This window comes from Equus przewalskii, chromosome 17, assembly GCF_037783145.1.
Source record: "Equus przewalskii isolate Varuska chromosome 17, EquPr2, whole genome shotgun sequence".
Taxonomy (NCBI): Eukaryota; Metazoa; Chordata; class Mammalia; order Perissodactyla; family Equidae; genus Equus; species Equus przewalskii.
This window is the reverse complement of record NC_091847.1, coordinates 10670693-10690448: the sequence shown is the minus strand read 5'-3', so window position 1 is coordinate 10690448 and position 19756 is coordinate 10670693. Positions and strand designations below refer to the sequence as shown.

Sequence of the window (19756 nt, the reverse complement as noted above, 5' to 3'; positions counted from 1 at the left end):
ATTTTTATCTGAAAGGTGATAATGGAATTTCATTTTAGGTTAATTTTTATTTCTGTTATTATGAGTGATATGGAACATCTTTTTATACATTTGAGTTATTTGAATTTCCTTTTCTCCAAACTGTCTATTCATATCCTTTGCCCATTTTTCTTTCAGGTTGTTGGCCTTTTTTCTTACAGGTTTTGACCTTTGTCATAGAAATTGTAAATATTTTATCTTACAGTTGTCTTTTAATATTGCTTATCATGGTTTTTACCATGCACTTTAAATAGGTGAATTTATCAGTCTTTTATGGCTTGTGGGTTTTGTGTCATAGAAAGGTTTTCCCTACTTTGAGGTATACATTTTCCCATGGTTTTTTTCCTATGTGCAGTTTTTGTTGGTAAATTTTATTGAAGTATAACATAAATTCAGATAAGTGTGAAAATAAGTGTACAGCTTGTTGAATTTTCACCTACGCCTGTATGACCAGCACCCCGATGAGGAAATGGAATAGTACCCGAGCTGTAGGATCTCCCTGTGCCCTCACCAGGTCCAGTCCTCAAGGGCAACCACTCCCCTGACGTTACCACTGTTAATAAGATTAGACTTTGCTTGTATTTGGACTTTATGTAAGTGCAGCCTGACTGAATGTTCTCGTGGTGTCTGCGTCTTTCTTTCAGCGTGGTAGTTGTGAGCGGCAGCTGTTGCGGTGACTGGTTGTAGTGGGCTCGTCCTTGTTGATAGATAGTATTCCATTTTATGACTAGACCACGCTTACTTATCCATCCTGCTGACGGATATTTGAGTTATTTTTAGTTTTTGGCTATTAAGAAGAGTGCTGCTCTGAGCACTAGGAGACGCCTGTGTTTGACTTTTGTGAGGACCATCAGTTTTCCAAAGTGTCAGACAAGTTTACGTTCCCACCCGCAGTGTGTGAGAGTTCCGTTTGTTCTTTTCTTGGCTAATGTTGGTGTTCTCTTTTTCATTTTATCCATTGTGGTAGTAGAATCATTTTATGGTTTTAATTTGCATTCCACTGATGACTGTTTAGCACTTATTTGTATATTTGTTGACTATTAAGATACTCTCTTTTATGAAGTGCCTGTTCAAGTCTTTTGTTCACTTTTCTATTGGGTAATGAGCTTCTTTTCTCAGTGAAGAAGTTCTTTACATATTCTGGATATCAGTTCTTTGTCAGATATATGTGTTGCAAGTATCTTCTGATCCTTGGCTTGCCTTTTGACTCCCTTAGTAGTATCTTTTGTATAAGTAGAGGGTTTCAATTTTAATGTAATACACTTTATAAATTTTTTTCTTTGTCATCAATACTTTTTGTGTGTTGAAATTTAAGAATTTTTTTTTTTTATTTTTTTTTAAATTTTTTTTATTTTTTTTAAAGATTTTATTTTTTCCTTTTTCTCCCCAAAGCCCCCCGGTACATAGTTGTGTATTCTTCGTTGTGGGTTCCTCTAGTTGTGGCATGTGGGACGCTGCCTCAGCGTGGTCTGACGAGCAGTGCCATGTCCGCGCCCAGGATTCGAACCGACGAAACACTGGGCCGTCTGCAGCGGAGCGCGCGAACTTAACCACTCGGCCACGGGGCCAGCCCTGAAATTTAAGAATTTTTGCTTATATCAAGGTCATGGAGAAACTACATAGAGTTTATAAAACATTTTACATGACAAAGTAGTTTAAATGAGAAAATATTCAACATATACTGAAAAGTACAAAAAATTATAAAACTGGTATCCATTTTACTCATCTAGATTTAACATTTTTGGCATTGTTGCTTCAGAATTATCTTTTAGAAATAGATAAATTAATAAAAATAAATTTGATACAGCTAAGGTCTGATCTCCCAGCTCATACCTTTCTTCCCCATAACTGGCCATCGTTCTTGGAGGATATCATTCTCACACTTTCCAACTTTTTCCAGATATAAACACATCATAACACATGGTAGAATTGTTTTAAAAATTTACATAGATCGTATATATTTGGATTTTTTGCAGCCCTTGCTTATTTTACCCAAACGGATATAGCCATGTAGATCTAGTTCATTGATTTTTAACCTATATATAAAATTCTCTTTTTCTTTGGTGAAGAAGATTAACTCTGAGCTAGCATCTGTTGCTAGTCTTCCTCTTTTTTTTTTTTTTTTGTGCTTGAGGAAAATTAGCCCTGAGCTAACATCTGTGCCAATCTTCCTCTACTTTGCGTGTGGGTCGCTGCCACAGCATGGCTTGATGAGTGTGTAGGTCTGTGCCTGGGATCTGAACCTGCGTTGCCAAAGTGGAGTGCGTTGGGCTTAACTGCTATGCCACTGGGCTGGCCCCACTATAGTATTCTATAGTATGAAAAAACAATAGTGCATTCATCTTTTGTTCATTTATCTCTGTATAGTTTTTAAATATACTATTATTTACTTGATTATTTCTCTTGTTTTGGACTAAATGTTTTTTGCCAAGTTCTAATATTATAAATGAGAGTGTGAAGAAAGTCTCTGGGTGTAAATTTTGGTGTTTAGAAAATCTTTTTCCTTAGAGAGACAGTGTACCTTAGTTATTACAAACATAGGCTCTGGAGCCCAAATGACTAAGTTCAAATTCTGGTTTCCTCTCTTACTAGCTTTGTGACCTTGGGCTTATTTTCTTGAGCTTCAGTTTCCTTATCTGTGAAATGGGGCTAATGATAGTATCTACTCATTGAAGCAGCTCCTGTGAAATCTTTAGAAAAGTACCTGTGAATGTTAACTGGTAGATTCCTGTGGTTATGGTTGCTATGACAAAAATGTAGACATTTTTAAGTCTGTTGAACTATATTGCCAGATCTTATATGAACTTTTAAATTATAATTGTACATTTATCCCAAAGTATGGCAGATAAAGCCCATTTTATGTTTCTCTGAGCAACGAGATCACACATAGAGAGGACCCTCTTAGGAATATTTTTACATTGGCTAAGAAAATGGACAGCTTGACTTCAACTCTGCCTTTTTATGTAGGTAGCTATAAAGAGTGTCTGGGTTTCAGGGAGCAAGCCAGATGCTTTATTATTTGATTCTTGGTATTGCTGTGGTTTTATTTGTACCTGAGTAATGGGATGGGACTGTTTGATCTAATAATTACCTATTTTTACATCCTTTTTTCTTTTTCAGGGCAAAGAGCAGGAGCATACATTTGTCTTTAGACTGGATCATCCCAAAGCGTGCAAACATTTATGGAAGTGTGCTGTGGAGCACCATGCCTTCTTCCGCCTCCGAGGCCCCGTCCAGAAGGGTTCCCATCGATCGGGATTTATTCGACTAGGATCACGATTTAGATATAGGTTAATGTTAACAGCTGCTTGCTATAGCTTTAATTCATTTATAGAGGCCAAAAAATTTAGGCCAACCTCTCATTTTACAGGTGTGGAAACTAAGGCATGGAGAAATAAAGTGATTTGCCAGTGTTTTCCATTGGCCAGAATAAAAGGAAAAAGTGCTGTTGTTATTGGTTGTAATTTCCTGAATAGACAAGAAAATATTGTAATGGTGTAATTAATTTTATATCCCTCTTGACATTTACTTTATGTATTAATTAACCCCTGATTTAAATCCATGTAGCAAAAGTTGTATCTATATGTTTAGGGAGTCTCTAACCAATAACTGTCTACCACATAGTAGAAGGGTATCCTGCACTGAGTGGGAAATTAATCTGGATAACATTTCTGGTCCTTTATAAATGTGGTTTCATTATTCTCATAGATTTTGTTTGTTTGTTGGTGATAAATTACAAATATTTTGGTTTACCTGAGAGTAGATTGATTGTGAGTTTTCAGCATACGGTGAGAATCAGTCTGTATGATTTAAAGAAGGAATGGATAATATCAATAATGTGGCAAGTCGATTGTGTGGGATTCATGTAAGAGAGCTTCTTTCTACTTATATTAAAAGTGGAGAGGTATTTTCTTCATAGAATTTAAATGGAAATTAAGGAGAGTGAGGTAGTTTTAAATATTTCTGGAAAATGATTTGGAATGTATATTACAATTAGAAAAAGTAAATGAGAATCTTGAGTTAATTGCACACTTTGATTGAGAAGTGTGGATGGGGAGGGCAAGGAAGTTCCATAAAAGCACAGGTACTCCAAACTTATTTAAGTTATTTTTAGATGATGTGCATGCTTAAGAAAAAGCAATATAATTTGTGTGTTGCATATTTCACACAAGCCTAATGAGTGAAAGAATGATATGGTAAAGAGAGACATCAAGATTTCCATTAGTAGTTTCTTTAGGATGGCTCTTTTAAGGAGAACCTCAATGTAGACTTTCTCTCATTTATGTCTGATTACTGGAGGCCTCAAATTCTCTTATTCCTGTTAATATGCCTCATTTATTTTAGTGGGAAAACTGAGTATCAGACCACAAAAACCAATAAAGCAAGAAGATCAACATCCTTTGAAAGAAGACCCAGCAAACGATATTCTCGACGAACTCTACAAATGAAAGGTGAAATGCAACCGTTTCACAGGACTTTTCTTCCTTGACAGTTCCTCCTGTGTTGGTATTGTTTACTTGAGAGGAAGTTGGCTGAATCTTGAGTCTGTGCCAGTCAACTAAAGTATTATTGAATTTGGTTCTGGCATAATCAATTTAATAAAACACAAGGGAAAAAAATTGCCTTTATTATTGCTGAGGGTAAAACTTCATGTTAATCCCAATTCGGACACTATTCTGAGTTGTTCAGTTTTTGTTCACGTGAACTGTTTTAGTTCTGTAGAGTAGCATTTTCCCTTCACTTTTTGACTTCTAGATCTCATTCATAGTAATCTCTCAAATCCCCTTGGGACTTTTACCAACGTTGGTATATGCTGAATAAATTTTAAGTAAAAATTTATTTCATATTATAATATTATTAAGGATTCTGTTAAATACAGTTTTTAAATTTAATTTTCAGTGTACATCATTCATAGACATTTCCAAGTTCATAAATGTTACCTGCTAATTTGTTACTTTAATTATGTAATTAAAAGCATAGGGGCTGGCCCTGGGGCTGAGTGGTTAAGTTGGTGCACTCCGCTTCGGTGGCCCAGGGTTTCACCGGTTCAGATCCTGGGCACGGACATGACACCACTCATCACGCCACGCTGAGGTGGCGTCCTACATGCCACAACTAGAAGAACGTGCAACTAAAATATACAACTATGTACTGGGGGAATTTGGGGAGAAAAAGCAAAAAAAAAAAAAAAGCATAGTTTACTTTGACAAATAAACTAAAACTTATGTTTGGTTTAGAATCTGAGTTTGCATTAAAATACAGATTGAATTTTAAATTTGTGTAGTGTCAGGGTCATTACCAGTTGTCCAGAAATAACTGCCATGACCTGATGTTTGGCAGTATCAGTTTTTTAAAAAACTGATTTTTATTCATAATTTTTAGTATGGCTATGAATCAAATAATGAACCACTTCAATATGTGGTGGTTTAAAATCCTAACACTCCTTACTTCCCACGTTTCATTGTTGCTCAGGTCACACGAGGAAGCTGGCAGATATCTGTTGTAAAAGAAAAGATGCGTGCTTATTTTACTGATTATTTCAAAAATGGAAATAGTTGTCATTATTGACTTTAATGATGTGAACCCTAGAACACTATGAAAGGAAGGTTTTTAAATCTATAGTTGGGAAACAGGGCTTACAAAACAATTAGTCCAGATTTGCTTTTATGAATGGTGAAGCAGTTTGCCATGTAAGAGGAAACTAATGAGATGTTCTCTTTTTTCTTCTGTCAGCAAGTACAGCAAAACCTGAAGAACTCAGGTGAGCAATGTCCTGCAACTTAGGAATTGATATAGAATATTTTAGAATTTATGTACTTGGTGTCATTAATTAAACAGATATTTGTTGAAGACCTACCAAAATGTTAAGTTGTCCCTAAGCATTGGGGATATTGCAGAGAACAAATAAACATGTAATGCCAGATAAAATTGACACAAAGAAAAATGAAGCAATTTGGAGAAATAAAGAGTGGAGTGGGGGTGGATGTGCTATTTATAATGAGAATGACAAACATTTGTTATTGGCGTGTGACTCAGGATATAAAGATGAATCAATTATGGTCCTTGCGCACAATGAGCTCAAAGAACAAAGGTAGATTTACAGATAAGCAGTTAATTTTATATCTGGGATAAACCCCACTTGGTCATGGTGTATGTCCTTCTCTATATTATATGTTGCTGCATTTGGTTCACTGGTGTTTTGTTGTGGATTTGTGTGTCTATTCATCAAAAGTATTGGTCTGTGGTTTTCTCGTACTGTCGTCTTCTGGTTTTGGTGTCTGGGTAATACTGGCTTGACAGAATGAGTTGGGAGATGTTTCCTTCTTTCCTCTTGTTCGGGAGGTGTCTGTAAACAATTTGTATTCTTTATATGTATGGTAGAATTCACCATTAAAGCCATCTTGCTTGGACTTCCTTTTTGTGTGAAGTTTTAAAATTCCTAATTCAATTTCTTGTTATAGGTCTATTCAGATTTCATTTTTCATCTTGAGTCAGTTTGGGAGTTTGTGTCTTTCTAGAATTTGTCCATTTTATCTAAGTTAGAACTGTTAGCAGTGTTCTGTATTTTTAAAATTATTTTATTTGGTTTTTTTGTTCATTTAATGGATCATGTCTTGCTTTCCTGAAAGGGGCTGGGACAATATTACAGCTGAAAGTCAAGAAGATAACCTGGTGCAGTTAGCAGAAATGTGGAAAAAGTATTCAAGTACTGACGGGTGGTTGAAAAATTAAGGCTTTGTTTGTAAGAGTCTGTCCTCCTTTAAAAATTTTTTGAAATATACATTTCTGACCAGAAAGTGAGTATGACTGTGTAGTCTTTATGTTTAGAATTAAGATTAATTTAACTTTAATAACTAAATTTTGTTGTCTTTTCTTGAGTAATGCTTTTGGCTCTTGAAAACACAGAAGAAATGGGATATTTAAGTCATGATACTTCATTATTTTTTTATTGGAATAAACTTTTAGGAATGAACTCCGAGAGGGAGTCCCAGCTCTGCTGAAGGTCATTCAGCACTGCTGCTGACAGTGCCTGAGGGAACCTGAGCTTGGACTGCGTGACTGCCCTTTCATTCTTGCCGTTGTAGTTTGTTTGCCTGAAGAGTTTTGCTCCAGTGAACCGTGGGAAACAGCACTGTTTGAAAAAGCACAACTATTTAACCTAAAAAGCCTCTTGACCTTATACTGTGCCTATTTGAATAACAGGTTTTTAAATTGGCTGATGTCGGGAATTTTCCTTGTACAATTTCTTCTCCTCTGACTACTCCCTTGTGAATGTTGACTAATATAAAGTATTTTAAGAAGAGGTGACATTTTAAAGGATAGTTCACATTTCAGTTATTCGTATTTTTTTGTGCAGGCTTAGTGGACAGAATCTTAGACACGAGAGGAAAAGAAGAAATGGTGGAGGACATGATGGATAGAGGGAGTTTAAAAGCAAAAGGGGTCAGTTGTTGCAGGGAGCCCTTTAAAAGGGGAAGCTTGGATTAGGTCAGTATTGAGACATGTTCGTTCCTGCTTTCATATTAGTGGAGGTGAAAGAATGTGTGTAGTTAGGAGAAAATCGTGCTTTCTGCATTTCAGATTATTTGTAAACAGAGAGCCATGATTCAATTAACATCACTTATTATAAGCACTTTTTTTCTTACATTGTTATTCATCTTTTATTCATCACCTGTTGAAGTTATTCCAGTCAAAGGAAAAAGCTTCAGAGAGTAACCCAGGCGATCGTATGGAGTAGTGAGTCTAATTTCTATACCAGGCAGGTTGGATAAAATTTCATTAATATTTGGGATTATGGATTACTTAAACGAGCATAATGTATTCTGGGAAGAGGAAAATGGTTAGTAGAAAGAAATCATGCCTCATAGATATATTCTTTACAATTACCTTGGCAGCAGATCTACACTAAGCAATATTTTTTGTAACTTTTTTTGTCAGTTAGTTTTATTTATCACTCTTCTTTGTGCTTTGCTAGTATTAATTCCTTTAATCTTCCTAACGTTATCGTGGAGAAGAGGAACCGGAGATTCAGAGAGCAGGGCTGGTGGTGCTGCACATTTGAACCCAGGTGACGGTAGCGCAGGTTCTGATGGCCCAGCTTGTGATAGCTATGTAGTTAATAAAAAATCAGATAGAATCACCCACCGTCTTTAGCAAGGCGTCTTCATTCGTGAGTTCTTTCTTAGTTAGTTGTCTTTCATCATCACTGGGTTTTTGTTTTGCTTTAATTCTTCTAAGAAGGCTCATGGATGTTGTCTTCAGAGTGTGTGAGAAGCTTTGCCCGTTTCCTTTTACTGGGATGACATCTTGGCCGTGGCTGTGGAGAAGTCTGTGCCAACCTGATAGTGGCAGGGATTTGCTTTTAGATCTGCTTGGGGTTCCTGAAGTATTCTTTCTTTATCCTTGAAGATCAGTAATTTAACAATAAGAGATTGAATGTATTTAATTCTGTTTCTCATTTTCCTGGAACACAGTGCTCTTATTAAATCTGTAGATTATTTTCTCACTTTCAAGGAATTTTTTTTATAACTTTGAGCGTATTTTCAGTTACTTTCATTGAATTCTTTACCTCAGGGTACTAATTATGCTTATGTTAGAAGGTCTGAAGTTAGTAAACTTTTTTTCCTTTCGTTTATTTTTTTAATTTTTATTTTATTTATTTATTTATTTTGGTGAGGATGACTGGCCCTGAGCTAACATCTGTTCTAGTCTTCCTCTAGTTTGTATGTGCGATGCCACCATAGTGTGGCTTGATGAGCGGTGAGTAGGTCTGTGCCTGGGATCTGAACCATGAACCCCAGGCCCCTGAAGCGGAGGCTGCGAACTTAACCACTTCATTGCTCGCCTGACTCCCCTTTTCCCCCTCATTTTGTTGTAGTAATATCTCATCTTTGAGTTCTTATTTCATTGAATATTTGTTCTCTTTTTTTAGCTGTTCTGAGGTTTGTTTCTTTTTATTTTTTTTAATCTACAGAAAATGTATTTGGGTTGTTTTTCTTAATAATTGTTTTCTTTTTTTTTAATGTATGTTTTATTGCGGTAACATTGATTTATAACATTTTATAAATTTGAAGTGTATGTCAGTACATTTCGATTTCTGTGTGGATTACATCATGTTCACCACCCAAAGACTGATTACCATCTGTCACCACACACATGTGCCTAGTCACCCCCTTTGCCCTCCTCCCTCCCACCTTGAGGTTTGTTTCTATTTATTTTGTTGTATTAAAGGTTGAGTTTTTTAAGTGCTTTTTTGAGGGCATAAAGGGAGATGAGTGCAGCCTAAAATAAATTTTTAAAAACATATTTATAGGGAGCCGATCCGGTGGCATAGTGGTTGGGTTCATGCACTGTGCTTTGGTGGCCAGGGTTCACCAGTTCGGATCCCAGGCACAGACATACACACCACTTATCAAGCCATGCTGTGGCAGGTGTCCCACATATAAAGTAGAGGAAGATGGGCACAGATGTTAGCTGAGGGCCAATCTTCCTCAGCAAAAAGGAAGATTGGTGGCAGATGTTAGCTCAGGGCTAATCTTCCTCAAAAAAGAAAAATAGAGGAAGATTGGCACAGATGTTAGCTCAGCAACAATCTTCCTCAAGCAAAAAAAGAGGAAGATTGGCAACAGCTGTTAGCACAGGGCTAATCTTCCTCACCCAAAGAAAGAAAAATTTATAAATTCATTTGGAAGGAAAGGTATACAGAGAAGTTTCTAACTTTAAGTTTATACTAAGGTCTTTTGAGTTAAAAAACGCTAAGCTGTTGCTTCCACTAGGAAATCTTGACAGGGTAGGAGTGTACAAAAGAAGTGACAGGTAAGTTTATGTGGGTGTTTGTGCTGACTGCCTTGAATGTAAGGAATCATTTGTGCTGCTATCTTTGTTTTGCGATCTTTGACAGATACAGTCCTGTGAATAAACGAGATTAGTAGTGAAGTACATGTCTAAAGCATAATTAAAATATAGGTATATGGAAATATCAAATGAGCATACTGTAGAAAAGCAAGTGTTTGCCTATAAAAGCAGATGTTTTCTGGGTATCTTACGTTCTTAGTTTTAGGTACCAACAGTAATTTTTTCTTTATTTGAAACAAAACAAGTAATGTCTTCAAAAATAAACTACTTTCATTAGTGTATGTATAGTCTTATGATGTGAACCTGTAGAGCTTCATATATGACTTTTTAATAGATTTTTTTTCCCCCATTACAGTGTCCATAATAGTGTTTCAACTCAAAGTAATGGCTCCCAACAGGTAAGACAATATTAAGTTTTTAACCACTAGAACACTGTAGTTAATAATGACAAACAGTAGTATTGAATTTTTCATAGTGGTGTAACCTTGGGAAAGCTTTTTTGCATTTTCTTTTTCTTACCTGTAAAGTGGTCAATGACGTGAAACTCTCTGTTATTTTATTCTCTGAGATGTAAATAGAAGAAGTGCTCTATAAAACATTTTCTGTCCCTATAAATCCTGTAGAATGAATAAAATATTAATATTCAGTTAGATTATCTTTAGTATATAAGATCAAGCATTTGTTTATATTATATTTATTCACTATGTAAATAGTACTCCTTTTTAATTTTCTATTTATTGGTGAAGAGATCTATCATCTTAGCAAAATGCATGATTTTGTAATTTGTTTCCAAAGCCTTGGGGAGTGAAATCTGCTCTGCCTGTGAACCCTTCCATTCCCTCTGGTCCTGTGCTGGTGGAGGTAGAGAATCTTCCCAGGAGTCCTGGAACAGACCAGCGTGACAGGAAATGGTTTGTTAACTCCTTAAACTAAGATAAAATATTGCTTGCTTAATGGTATTCCAAATTCCCAGCCATAATCTTAGAGTACTTTAAATATGATTGAAAGCAAATTATTCATATTTGTTAGATGAAAAGAAGCATATTATTGAGCAGTCATATTGGGATGGGGAAAATAAGGAATATAGATGAAGAAGGGAGTGCATTTGTTTAAATGCAGAACATCAGACAGCTCTCCTTAGTTTGGTTAGCGTGATCTGGGAGTGGTAGGTGGTTCTCTGTTGAAAAAGACTTCAGTGCCAGTCAGTTGAACCTTTTCCCAGATCCCTAAGGAAGATATGTTGGTTACATGTTATTCCGCATAACATGATGCTACTGCTTTGGATGTATTTTCTTCATTAAAGACCGAAGACAAAGCCAAAAGGGAAACATGATTATAGTCCGATAAAACAAAGCATGAAATACTCCATTTTTGGGGATGGAGAGATAATGTGACGACAGGAAAGATTGTCATTTGTTTAGATTTCCAAGGTCTTTTTTTAGATTAATAATAAGTACACAAATATGAATACTTTGTGGCTTATTGGGGTTAATCAGTGGGGTTCCTCCTTTCCCAAATAAATGGTTGTGGCTTGGGGGGCTCCATGGGAATTAATTATTTGATTGAATGGTCATGTTGGTTGCATCATCTGTTCAAGTTTTGTGTTTATTTATGAAATGAACTTTGATAATTCATAGGATGTTTTCTCTTTTTCTCTTGCTCTTAGTTTGTTTAATACCTGAAATCTAATGAGTTTCTGTGGTGATCTCAAGGTTTTGGTCAGCTTTCTGTGCAACCGGTTCTTCCTTGATGGTGGTGGGTCAACAGTGGTTGGTGATTATTTTCAGTCTTTGCTATGTGATTGTTTTTCTCTGTCATTTTGGCTTAACTAACAGCAAGGTGCTTTGCTCTTGATGGTTGGGAATATTTCTACTTCAGTTCCAAATATCTTGACTAGTTTCTAAGATGGAGGAGATTTTTTTTTCTTGTTTTTCCCTTTATCTTTTTTTTTCCCTTTCTACTTGAAAGTGTGATGGGAGTACTTTGTGTCTTTGTGCATGTGGCCACACACTTAAAGTGTAACAGTGAGACTTCTCAATGTCGAATTTCATTTCATGTTTTTAAGCCATTAAAAAGAGTTTCTTGGATTTCTTACTGAAAACACAGCTCCAGGAAGCAGCTATGTTTTATCTTCTTGATATTACCACCAACCAAGTCCTATTGGCAAGGAAACATAGTTCTGAGCCTTCAACTTGAAGAATCCCTTCATACATATTACCTTTTATAGTGATATGGAATGAGAGTCTGGTTTGTTTGCATCGTGTGTTATGATACTAAATCTTTATTGAGATTTCCAATTTTAATGGGTACATATTTAAATCTGCTTAATTTGATTCATTAGGCAATACTCAGTTCCTTTGCTGTAACTTTTAGAAAGAGAGAACATTGAACCTGAGAGTTCTGAATCTCAAGAAAAATGAAAAATTTGGAGCTGTGTCTCTTTCCTTTATATAGTTGTGCTGAGACCTCCTTTGCTGAAATGGAGTAAAGTGGTGATCCTTAAAACCTAGTGGCCTCAGTGTGTGTCAGCATGGCATGGAACTGAATTCAGGACTAATGTGTCTTGGAGCTAATGAATTCTCCAGCCTTGATTTAAAATGCGTTCTGCATTTCAGTCTTTGTTTTTGCATGCTTTGATTCTTGTTAATACTTTTAAATGAATATAAAACAGTCCTCCCTTAGACAGTAATAAAGTAACAAAATTTAGAAATGTTCCCTAGGTTTGAACAGTTGGGCAGAATAATGGAGTATTCTATTTCTGGCAGATAACTTTTAACCAGTTTACTCTAAACCTACCCTGTTCAATTCTTTAGCTTTTCCTTGCTGGAATCTTCTAAATGATGCCATTATTTCAGTGAATGATTTAGTATATTGGTAACTTAGAATTATCCAATGTTTAAATATCACCTTTTGAGGAACAATTTGTGTATTTTAAATCCATAAACTGTTTATAAACAACAACAAAAACAAAACTGAATAATATTTGGAAAATTTTGCCTATATAGGGGAGAACATAAACCAAATTTAATTTCCTAAATTTTCAGAGACCCTATGTTGATGGCCATGAATTTTATGGGTTAGATCTGATGAACAAATTATATTTTAGTTGAAGGAAAAAAGGTGATTTTATTGTAAAAAAAAAAAACGTCTTTCAGGTTTGTCCTGAAAAATCCTTCCAGCTAATTTCTTTTCAGTTTCCCTAAGGAAAAAAGGTGGAAGATTCATGTTTTGGTTGAGTTAGAAAAATACTATGTTTAAAAATCCATCCTTAGACCTCTTTTGTAATTGGGATGGTTTTTTTCTTTGTAGCTGTTCTAAATACGTGCTGCCCTTTTTGCCATGTCACAAAACCTTGGTGTGTGTGAACCTTGGCGAGTGTTTTCTTTCTACTGGAGGACTCTCATCTTTTCTAACCCTGCTGCTTGTATGCATGTTTCACACTCATAGTTCTCTAGGCCTATTCTATACCGCTGTGTGATAAAAGATATCTGATATGCTTATTAAACTGTTTCTTGGAGAGGGCTTACAATCTCAGTATCTGTACCTGTTGAATTTCATTCTGAGGTTCTGTGAACTTCAGTTATAGAAGGAACAATGATTCTCCATTGTTAATTTGTTAATCTCCATTGTAATTGTTAATGGAACATTGATGTGAAATTACATGGCCTCTGAAGGTAGTTTTCTTTTCCTTTTGGTGAGGAAGATTGGTCCTGAGCTAACATCTGTTGCCAGTCCTCCTCTTTTTGCTTGAGGAAGATTGTCACTGAGCTAACATCTGTGCCAGTCCTCCTTCATTTTGTATGTGGGATGCCACCACAGCATGGCTTGATGAGTGGTGTGCAGGTCCGCACCCAGGATCCAAACTGGTGAACCCTGGGCTGAGAAAGTGGAGCATGCTAACTTAACCACTATGCCACTGGCCTGCCCTCCTGTAGATTTTTTTTATTGCTCTTTCTGGTTTGTTTTCTGGATTTCAGTTTTGTGTAATCACTTAATTCGGGGAATAATTTTCACAATTGCCCTTTTCTCTGTGTGCTTTTGTCCTTATGTAGAATTGTCCTTTCACATATTTAAATTAAATAGATTATAAATTTTTTTTCTTCTTATTAGAACCTCAAACGTTTCAGCCTTTGATTTTGATAGTAACATCAGGAACAGATACAGAGGGTCTTGTTCTCTGTGAAATTTGCACTTGATTTAATTTGCTTAACTGACTCTTTATTACTTACATGTATTTCCGTATTGTCGTTTTCCACTACATGTAGCTTTGTGGATTCCTCTCCTTTGTTATTCTTGAATGTTGTCATTGCATGGAGTAGATGCTGATAACTACTCATAGCAGTGGTGCATGCTGGTCTCATCGCCTTTTTCCTTTATTACCTCTGAAACACATATGTTTTCTCCTATTTCTATTGACTAACTGTCCTCCCCTCCCACTCCCCAACCATCCAGGCTCTCTGCTGCCAGTGACTGCTGTCAACGTGGTGGAAACCAGTGGAACACAAGGGCCTTGTCCCCACCCCAGCCTGCATATAGAAACTACACTGACTTTGTCCATGAACACAATGTGAAGAATGCAGGAGTCCATCATGATGTTCATTTTCCCAGCCATGCAGCCATGACTGAGATATGAGTGTTAAGCCTCTTAGGCATTGGGACTCTTTGTCATGACAGTTGATGGTATAAAACTTGATGGTATACGTTTTCTAGTGTTTATAGAGGATTGATCACATTAGGAGAAATTGGGAGAAGTTATTTTATATTAAGTTACTAGTTGTGTAGTGTCGTTTGTAATTAAATTCTTCTCTGAAAGGGAAAAGGATCTGAAGAAGCCGTATGCCGTCAATGATAATGATAAATGTTTTTGTGTTGAAAAGGGTATGTATATCATTGTAATTTTGGAAAGGTTTTTCATACTTTTAACATGTTAACACATCACTCAGAAGATGTCTCAGGAGAAGGTTTGTGTTTGTGAACAAGCTCCCCATTATCACCCACCCCCATGCCCTCCCAATAGATTGAGGTTAAAAGAATCAGACACACTAAAACCACACTCGGAAGCATGTCCAGGTTCCATGTATCAGCCTTGGTGATATTTTTATAAAACAGCTCTTACACACTATTTTTAATACTTCTAGAGTGACCCATGTCTTAATTTCAGTTAAGTGCCTAAGATACTATCATTTTAATTAATGTAATTTTTAATTAAAGAGACTTTTAGTCTTTAGTAAACACATATATTTTAATTTACCAAAAGATCTAGAAATCACATTAATAATGTGATTCATGTAGAGAGAAATCTGAATGGTTACTTTTGCATGATTCGTCAGCCAGTGGTTAACTGAGTGGTTACGTTACTGCTGAATGGTTGTACAAAACGGAAAATGTATTTAGTTTTGTCTTTTCACTTTTCTCTCTTCTTTCATCTCTTACATCTGATAGATTTCCCAGATTTGCAATAGCCCCATAATCTGGTCTTGTACAACCTTCAAAATAAAATTTTGAAGCCAAAACTATATCACTTTTAAGTGGATTGGATATATTTCTGGTTTTGGTCCTTTATGAACTTCAGAATGTAATATCTAAGCTCTTTGGTTTAATTCATATGGGCAAATTAGCTGGAAAAAGTACATTTCTGATATAATGGGAACTGATGTAAGGAAAGCATTTCTTTTGTCTTTTTACAGTTTTTTAAAATTCTAACAGTTTTTAAACTTTAAACCATGTAATAGTAATTTGAAGATATTTCATAGTCTGAGAATTCATAATACTTCAAGATAATGAAGCTTCATTATACTCGGGTTAACCCATCTACTGTCCTGCTCACCTCAGAAGTTGGTCTTCTTCCTCTGCTAGACAAAGATAAAGGTTTCCGAGGGCTTTGTTACTGGACTGTTGGTTGCAAATACAATACAGTTTGTTGATAGAAGACATAAGTAAGCAGAACTAAGTAATATTTAGGGATTGAAACCTATAGGCAGGTTTCAATTTGTGAGTTTATTACAATTGTATATAGAAGGATGAATGCTCAAAGTATTTTTTAGTGCATCCTGCAAATATGAACAGATCCCTGTCTTAAATAGCCCAGCTCTCTACCTCTATCAGTCTGTCATCATTTAGCATGCTTAAAAATGGCCACTGACATATGTCCCTCATAGTTGTTTTAGACTTTACATAACTCAGATTATAATTGTCAAGTATTGTCGATGGTGATTTCTTTCTTAAAAGAAAGGAACTTGAGTCATAACATTTTGAAAGCAAAGAAGCCCTGGTTTGTGCCATTCAAGAAAATGAGAGTGAATATGATTAAGAACCTATTCTTTTATAGTAGAAACCAAAGAAGCATAATAATGACAAAGCTTTTCTGGTCTTTTAGAAAGTCCCAAGGTTTGACTTCTCTCACTTTAAAATTAATCTTGAAATCAAAGGTGAGACCGCTGATAAAATGCCTCGTATGTATCTTAGCAGAATCTTAACTTTGGGAAAAATGGAAGGATTGTAGTTGAAGACTAAGATCTTCACTTTATCTTGAAAGTGGTAATTTCCTTACTTAGAATGAGTTAATCAATACTGTTACATTTAAGTGAAAGAAGAATCACGTCATGGTTTTTCTTTCTTTGAAAATCTTGTTATATAATAATTCATTTGTTATATAATAGTTTTGTGTTATATAATACTTGTTATAGAATAGTTCAAATTACTGATGATAGAAATTGGGTTGGAGGGATGATGGGGCAAAAAGGGGATGGAGAAGTCTAAGGGCTAAGACTGGATGGTAGTGGAATCAAATTTGTCTATTTTATAGAAGTAGCTATATGCTTCAGGATCTCATCTCAAATAGTGTGAATATTCTTGCTGCTATTTTCAAGATGAATATATATGTTTCCAGAGCTATGAAGAATTTACTTAGATAGCTCAACCTAAATTAAACAAATAGTCACCAGCCTTTTTATACTCTGCACTTTATTATGCCTAAAGGATCAGTGATCATACATCCTACATGAGGGAACTCATATCCTCCAGAAGCACCTTACTTGGTCACTCTCCTTTTGATTAGAGGGACTTATCTGCACAGAACTGCAGGGTCATGTGATTCAATGTCAGTGCTTTGGCTAATTTTATTTAGCATAATTAATTTTAGCATCTTGAGTTAGGTTGGTTGTGTTTTAACTGCATTTTTATAGACAGAGAAATTTACGGAAATACAGCAAAGCTAGTGACCTTCACACTTTCGCACATGAAAACAAATGAGCTCTTAAGGTCATTATTTCTCTTGACAGGAAAACCACTTCAAAGGCGTTTACCTGTTTCTGAGTATAATGTAACAATTGTGAGTTTGACAGGGTAGTCATAGATGTACTTTTAAATGAATTTACAGAGAAGAACAACTTTATTTGTCTTGCTGTGTATATACTGTCTATATTTTAAAAAGCAACTAGTATACAAACATTCTAGTATTGTAATATCATCAGTATAATTCAAATAATCTTTTTGGGTGGGAGACTTTTTTATTTATTTAAAGTGCTGACCCAGAAAATGTTGTTAGTTTTAACACTTGGGTGAATCTTTATTGTTAAAATTGCCCAGGATGTAAAAGGTGCCATATAAATAAGTCAAGATATAGAACCAAAGTGTCTGCTGAATGGAGAAAAGGGAGGCAGCTTGTTTCATAGGGTAAGACAGTTAGCTGAGCCTTAGTTATGGTAGTTTCTCTTATTCTCTGGATTTTTGCATATTTTCTTGGTTGATATGCTAATAATTGTTTTGATTGATAACCTTGCTTTATCACATTTATGTGTCCTGATGTCGCACATTTCATTTTTCTATCTTGCCAAAACTGGAAAATAGATGAAGAGGGTAAGGAGTGGAGGACTACCATGTTTTGGGATTTCAGGAGGAAGAAGAGTATTGTGGAAATGACTGGCTTCACAGGCATGAGAAGACTAGACCTCAACTTTGATCCTTTTTACTTCCATATATATTCACAGATGTAAACTGAAAAAGTTGGGAGATGGCTGTCCCATGTTAGTACAGCATGCCTGTTGGTGGGAGTGGTAATCGTTTGAGTACATGGTAATTTAACTGTTTTGGTTGGGGCCTACTCTTAGTTCGTTGCTTTTATTTTGTATATGTTAGGCTTTCAGTACCCTTGGTATATAGGGCTTGTCATATGGATTTGTAAAAATAAAATCATCTTGTGCTAATAACCACTGAATCTTTTTACTACCACATACTTCCTTCCTATATTTTAATATAAATTATATCACATCATCAGTTATACCTTCCAGAATTGTGAATGCTTGCATGTGGGATGCTTTTATGTAAAGGATAGAATTTGAAGATACCTCTGTGGTGGGGAAACCTCTGTCTTTCTCTCTTTCTCTTTATGTCTGTCTCTCTCTCTGTACTTCTGTCTCATATGTAAAATGTGATTTGTCACATTCTTTCTAGATATTATGAACCATGTGAATTTAGGTACAGTATTCTTCCTCAGCTCCCTTTTTTTGAAGAACATAAAAATTTATCATCCTCTGTTATATAAATTAACTTTTACTTTAGTCACATGAAATCGTTGTGAGAATTTTTTCTTGCTCAGTTGATGTTAACCTTGGTGGTTTAGATATTAGGACAAGAAGTACTTCACTTTCAGTGGAAAATGTGTTACGTAACTTTATATCTTTCTTCAATTCTTGACTATTGCTGACGTGTGATACACTTCAGTTGCTTTCATCTCTTTTGGGCTGGTGGGGAGGATTGTAATATTAACCTTCTTCGAGAATTAGTGAAGAGAAGAGAAAATTTCAAAAGAAATTAGTGAAAGGGAAGAAAATTTTCTGTGGCTTGACGATATATTTTTATTTTTATACTGAAGCAGAAGAACAAGTGTTCTTGTTTGTCCTGAAGGGATTGTTCTCCCAAATTTTTTATTATTAGATAATTACCTGAGCCTTTTTGTTCCTAACAACAAGCTGTGGCCTTAATTCTAGGTGATGGTGCTTGAATGAACTTTTTACATTTTGTTCCTGAGACCTGCCCAACGTTTTGTTTTTCCTGGCGTGGAGAAGGGAGATTGTCTCGGAGAACAACATTCTCCAAGGAGTGTGACTGCAGACTCCCTTAGTGCTGTAATCAGTCTGTACCTCCTCCTCTTAAAAACTGGTTCCACAGCTGCAGATCTTATTTATTTTGTTGAAGGAATTCTTGTTTGTTTTGTTCTAAACTAATTTTAATAGAAAAGAAATGAGACATACGAGTGTATGGGTAGGATTTGTAAGAAGTTGCAGATTCCTAAGTAAAGGTCTGGTCTGCTGACCAATGACTGATTGTTAAGTGAAAAATATTTTAATTTATTAGAGGTGGAGTAAAAGGAAAGAATGAAAGATGAGATGATAATAGGAAGATGATTGCTGGCATAATTTGTCTTGTGGAACTAGATAGAGGAGTATCCAGGGAAATTATGGAAAATATCCCAGGATGTAAAATACCATTAGAATATATACCATTACACAGAAGAATTTCTTGTGACAAAGCTACTTTTTGTAGCCGAGCCATTAGCTTTAGGGAGTACTTAATTTATAAATTCTCTGGGAGTTTGGAGATAAGACCTATGTTTAACAACTTACATATTTTTCTGGGGATACCATAAGCAAAACCTTTGGAAGTCTTTAGAAAGATCTGGGAAGGTTTAGAATGTCCTGGTTATCACTTTGATGGGAACTTCACAGATATGGAGCAATAGCAGTTAAAAGTATTTGAGTAGGTTGGCAAGGCATTGAATGTCAGTCTGAGTACTTTGGAGTTGGTGAGGAGGCCTGGAACAATCATTGCAAGTTTTTCAGTGAAAGGTTTTGGGAGTCTTATATTGATACCTGTTTTTTGATTC

General features: G+C 35.6%; 1 protein-coding gene across 14 annotated transcripts in view; it reads left to right on the top strand.

The window, feature by feature from the left end:
* The window catches only part of EPB41L5 (erythrocyte membrane protein band 4.1 like 5), a 118352-nt gene that overhangs the window by 38852 nt on the left and 59744 nt on the right, over window positions 1-19756 (top strand). For 12 of the 14 annotated variants that reach the window (XR_011528658.1, XR_011528659.1, XR_011528657.1 and 9 more), the window contains exons 12-16: window positions 3139-3308; window positions 4363-4469; window positions 5752-5779; window positions 10229-10271; window positions 10669-10784. Coding sequence is in view for 11 of the 14 variants with exons in the window: in XM_070581101.1 (XP_070437202.1) it covers window positions 3139-3308; window positions 4363-4469; window positions 5752-5779; window positions 10229-10271; window positions 10669-10784 (464 nt within the window). In the remaining 3 variants the exon portion in view is untranslated. Of the gene's footprint in view, window positions 1-3138; window positions 3309-4362; window positions 4470-5751; window positions 5780-10228; window positions 10272-10668; window positions 10785-14325; window positions 18081-19756 lie in introns of those variants that run through there. The other 2 variants (XM_070581107.1, XM_070581108.1) reach the window with 1 other exon arrangement.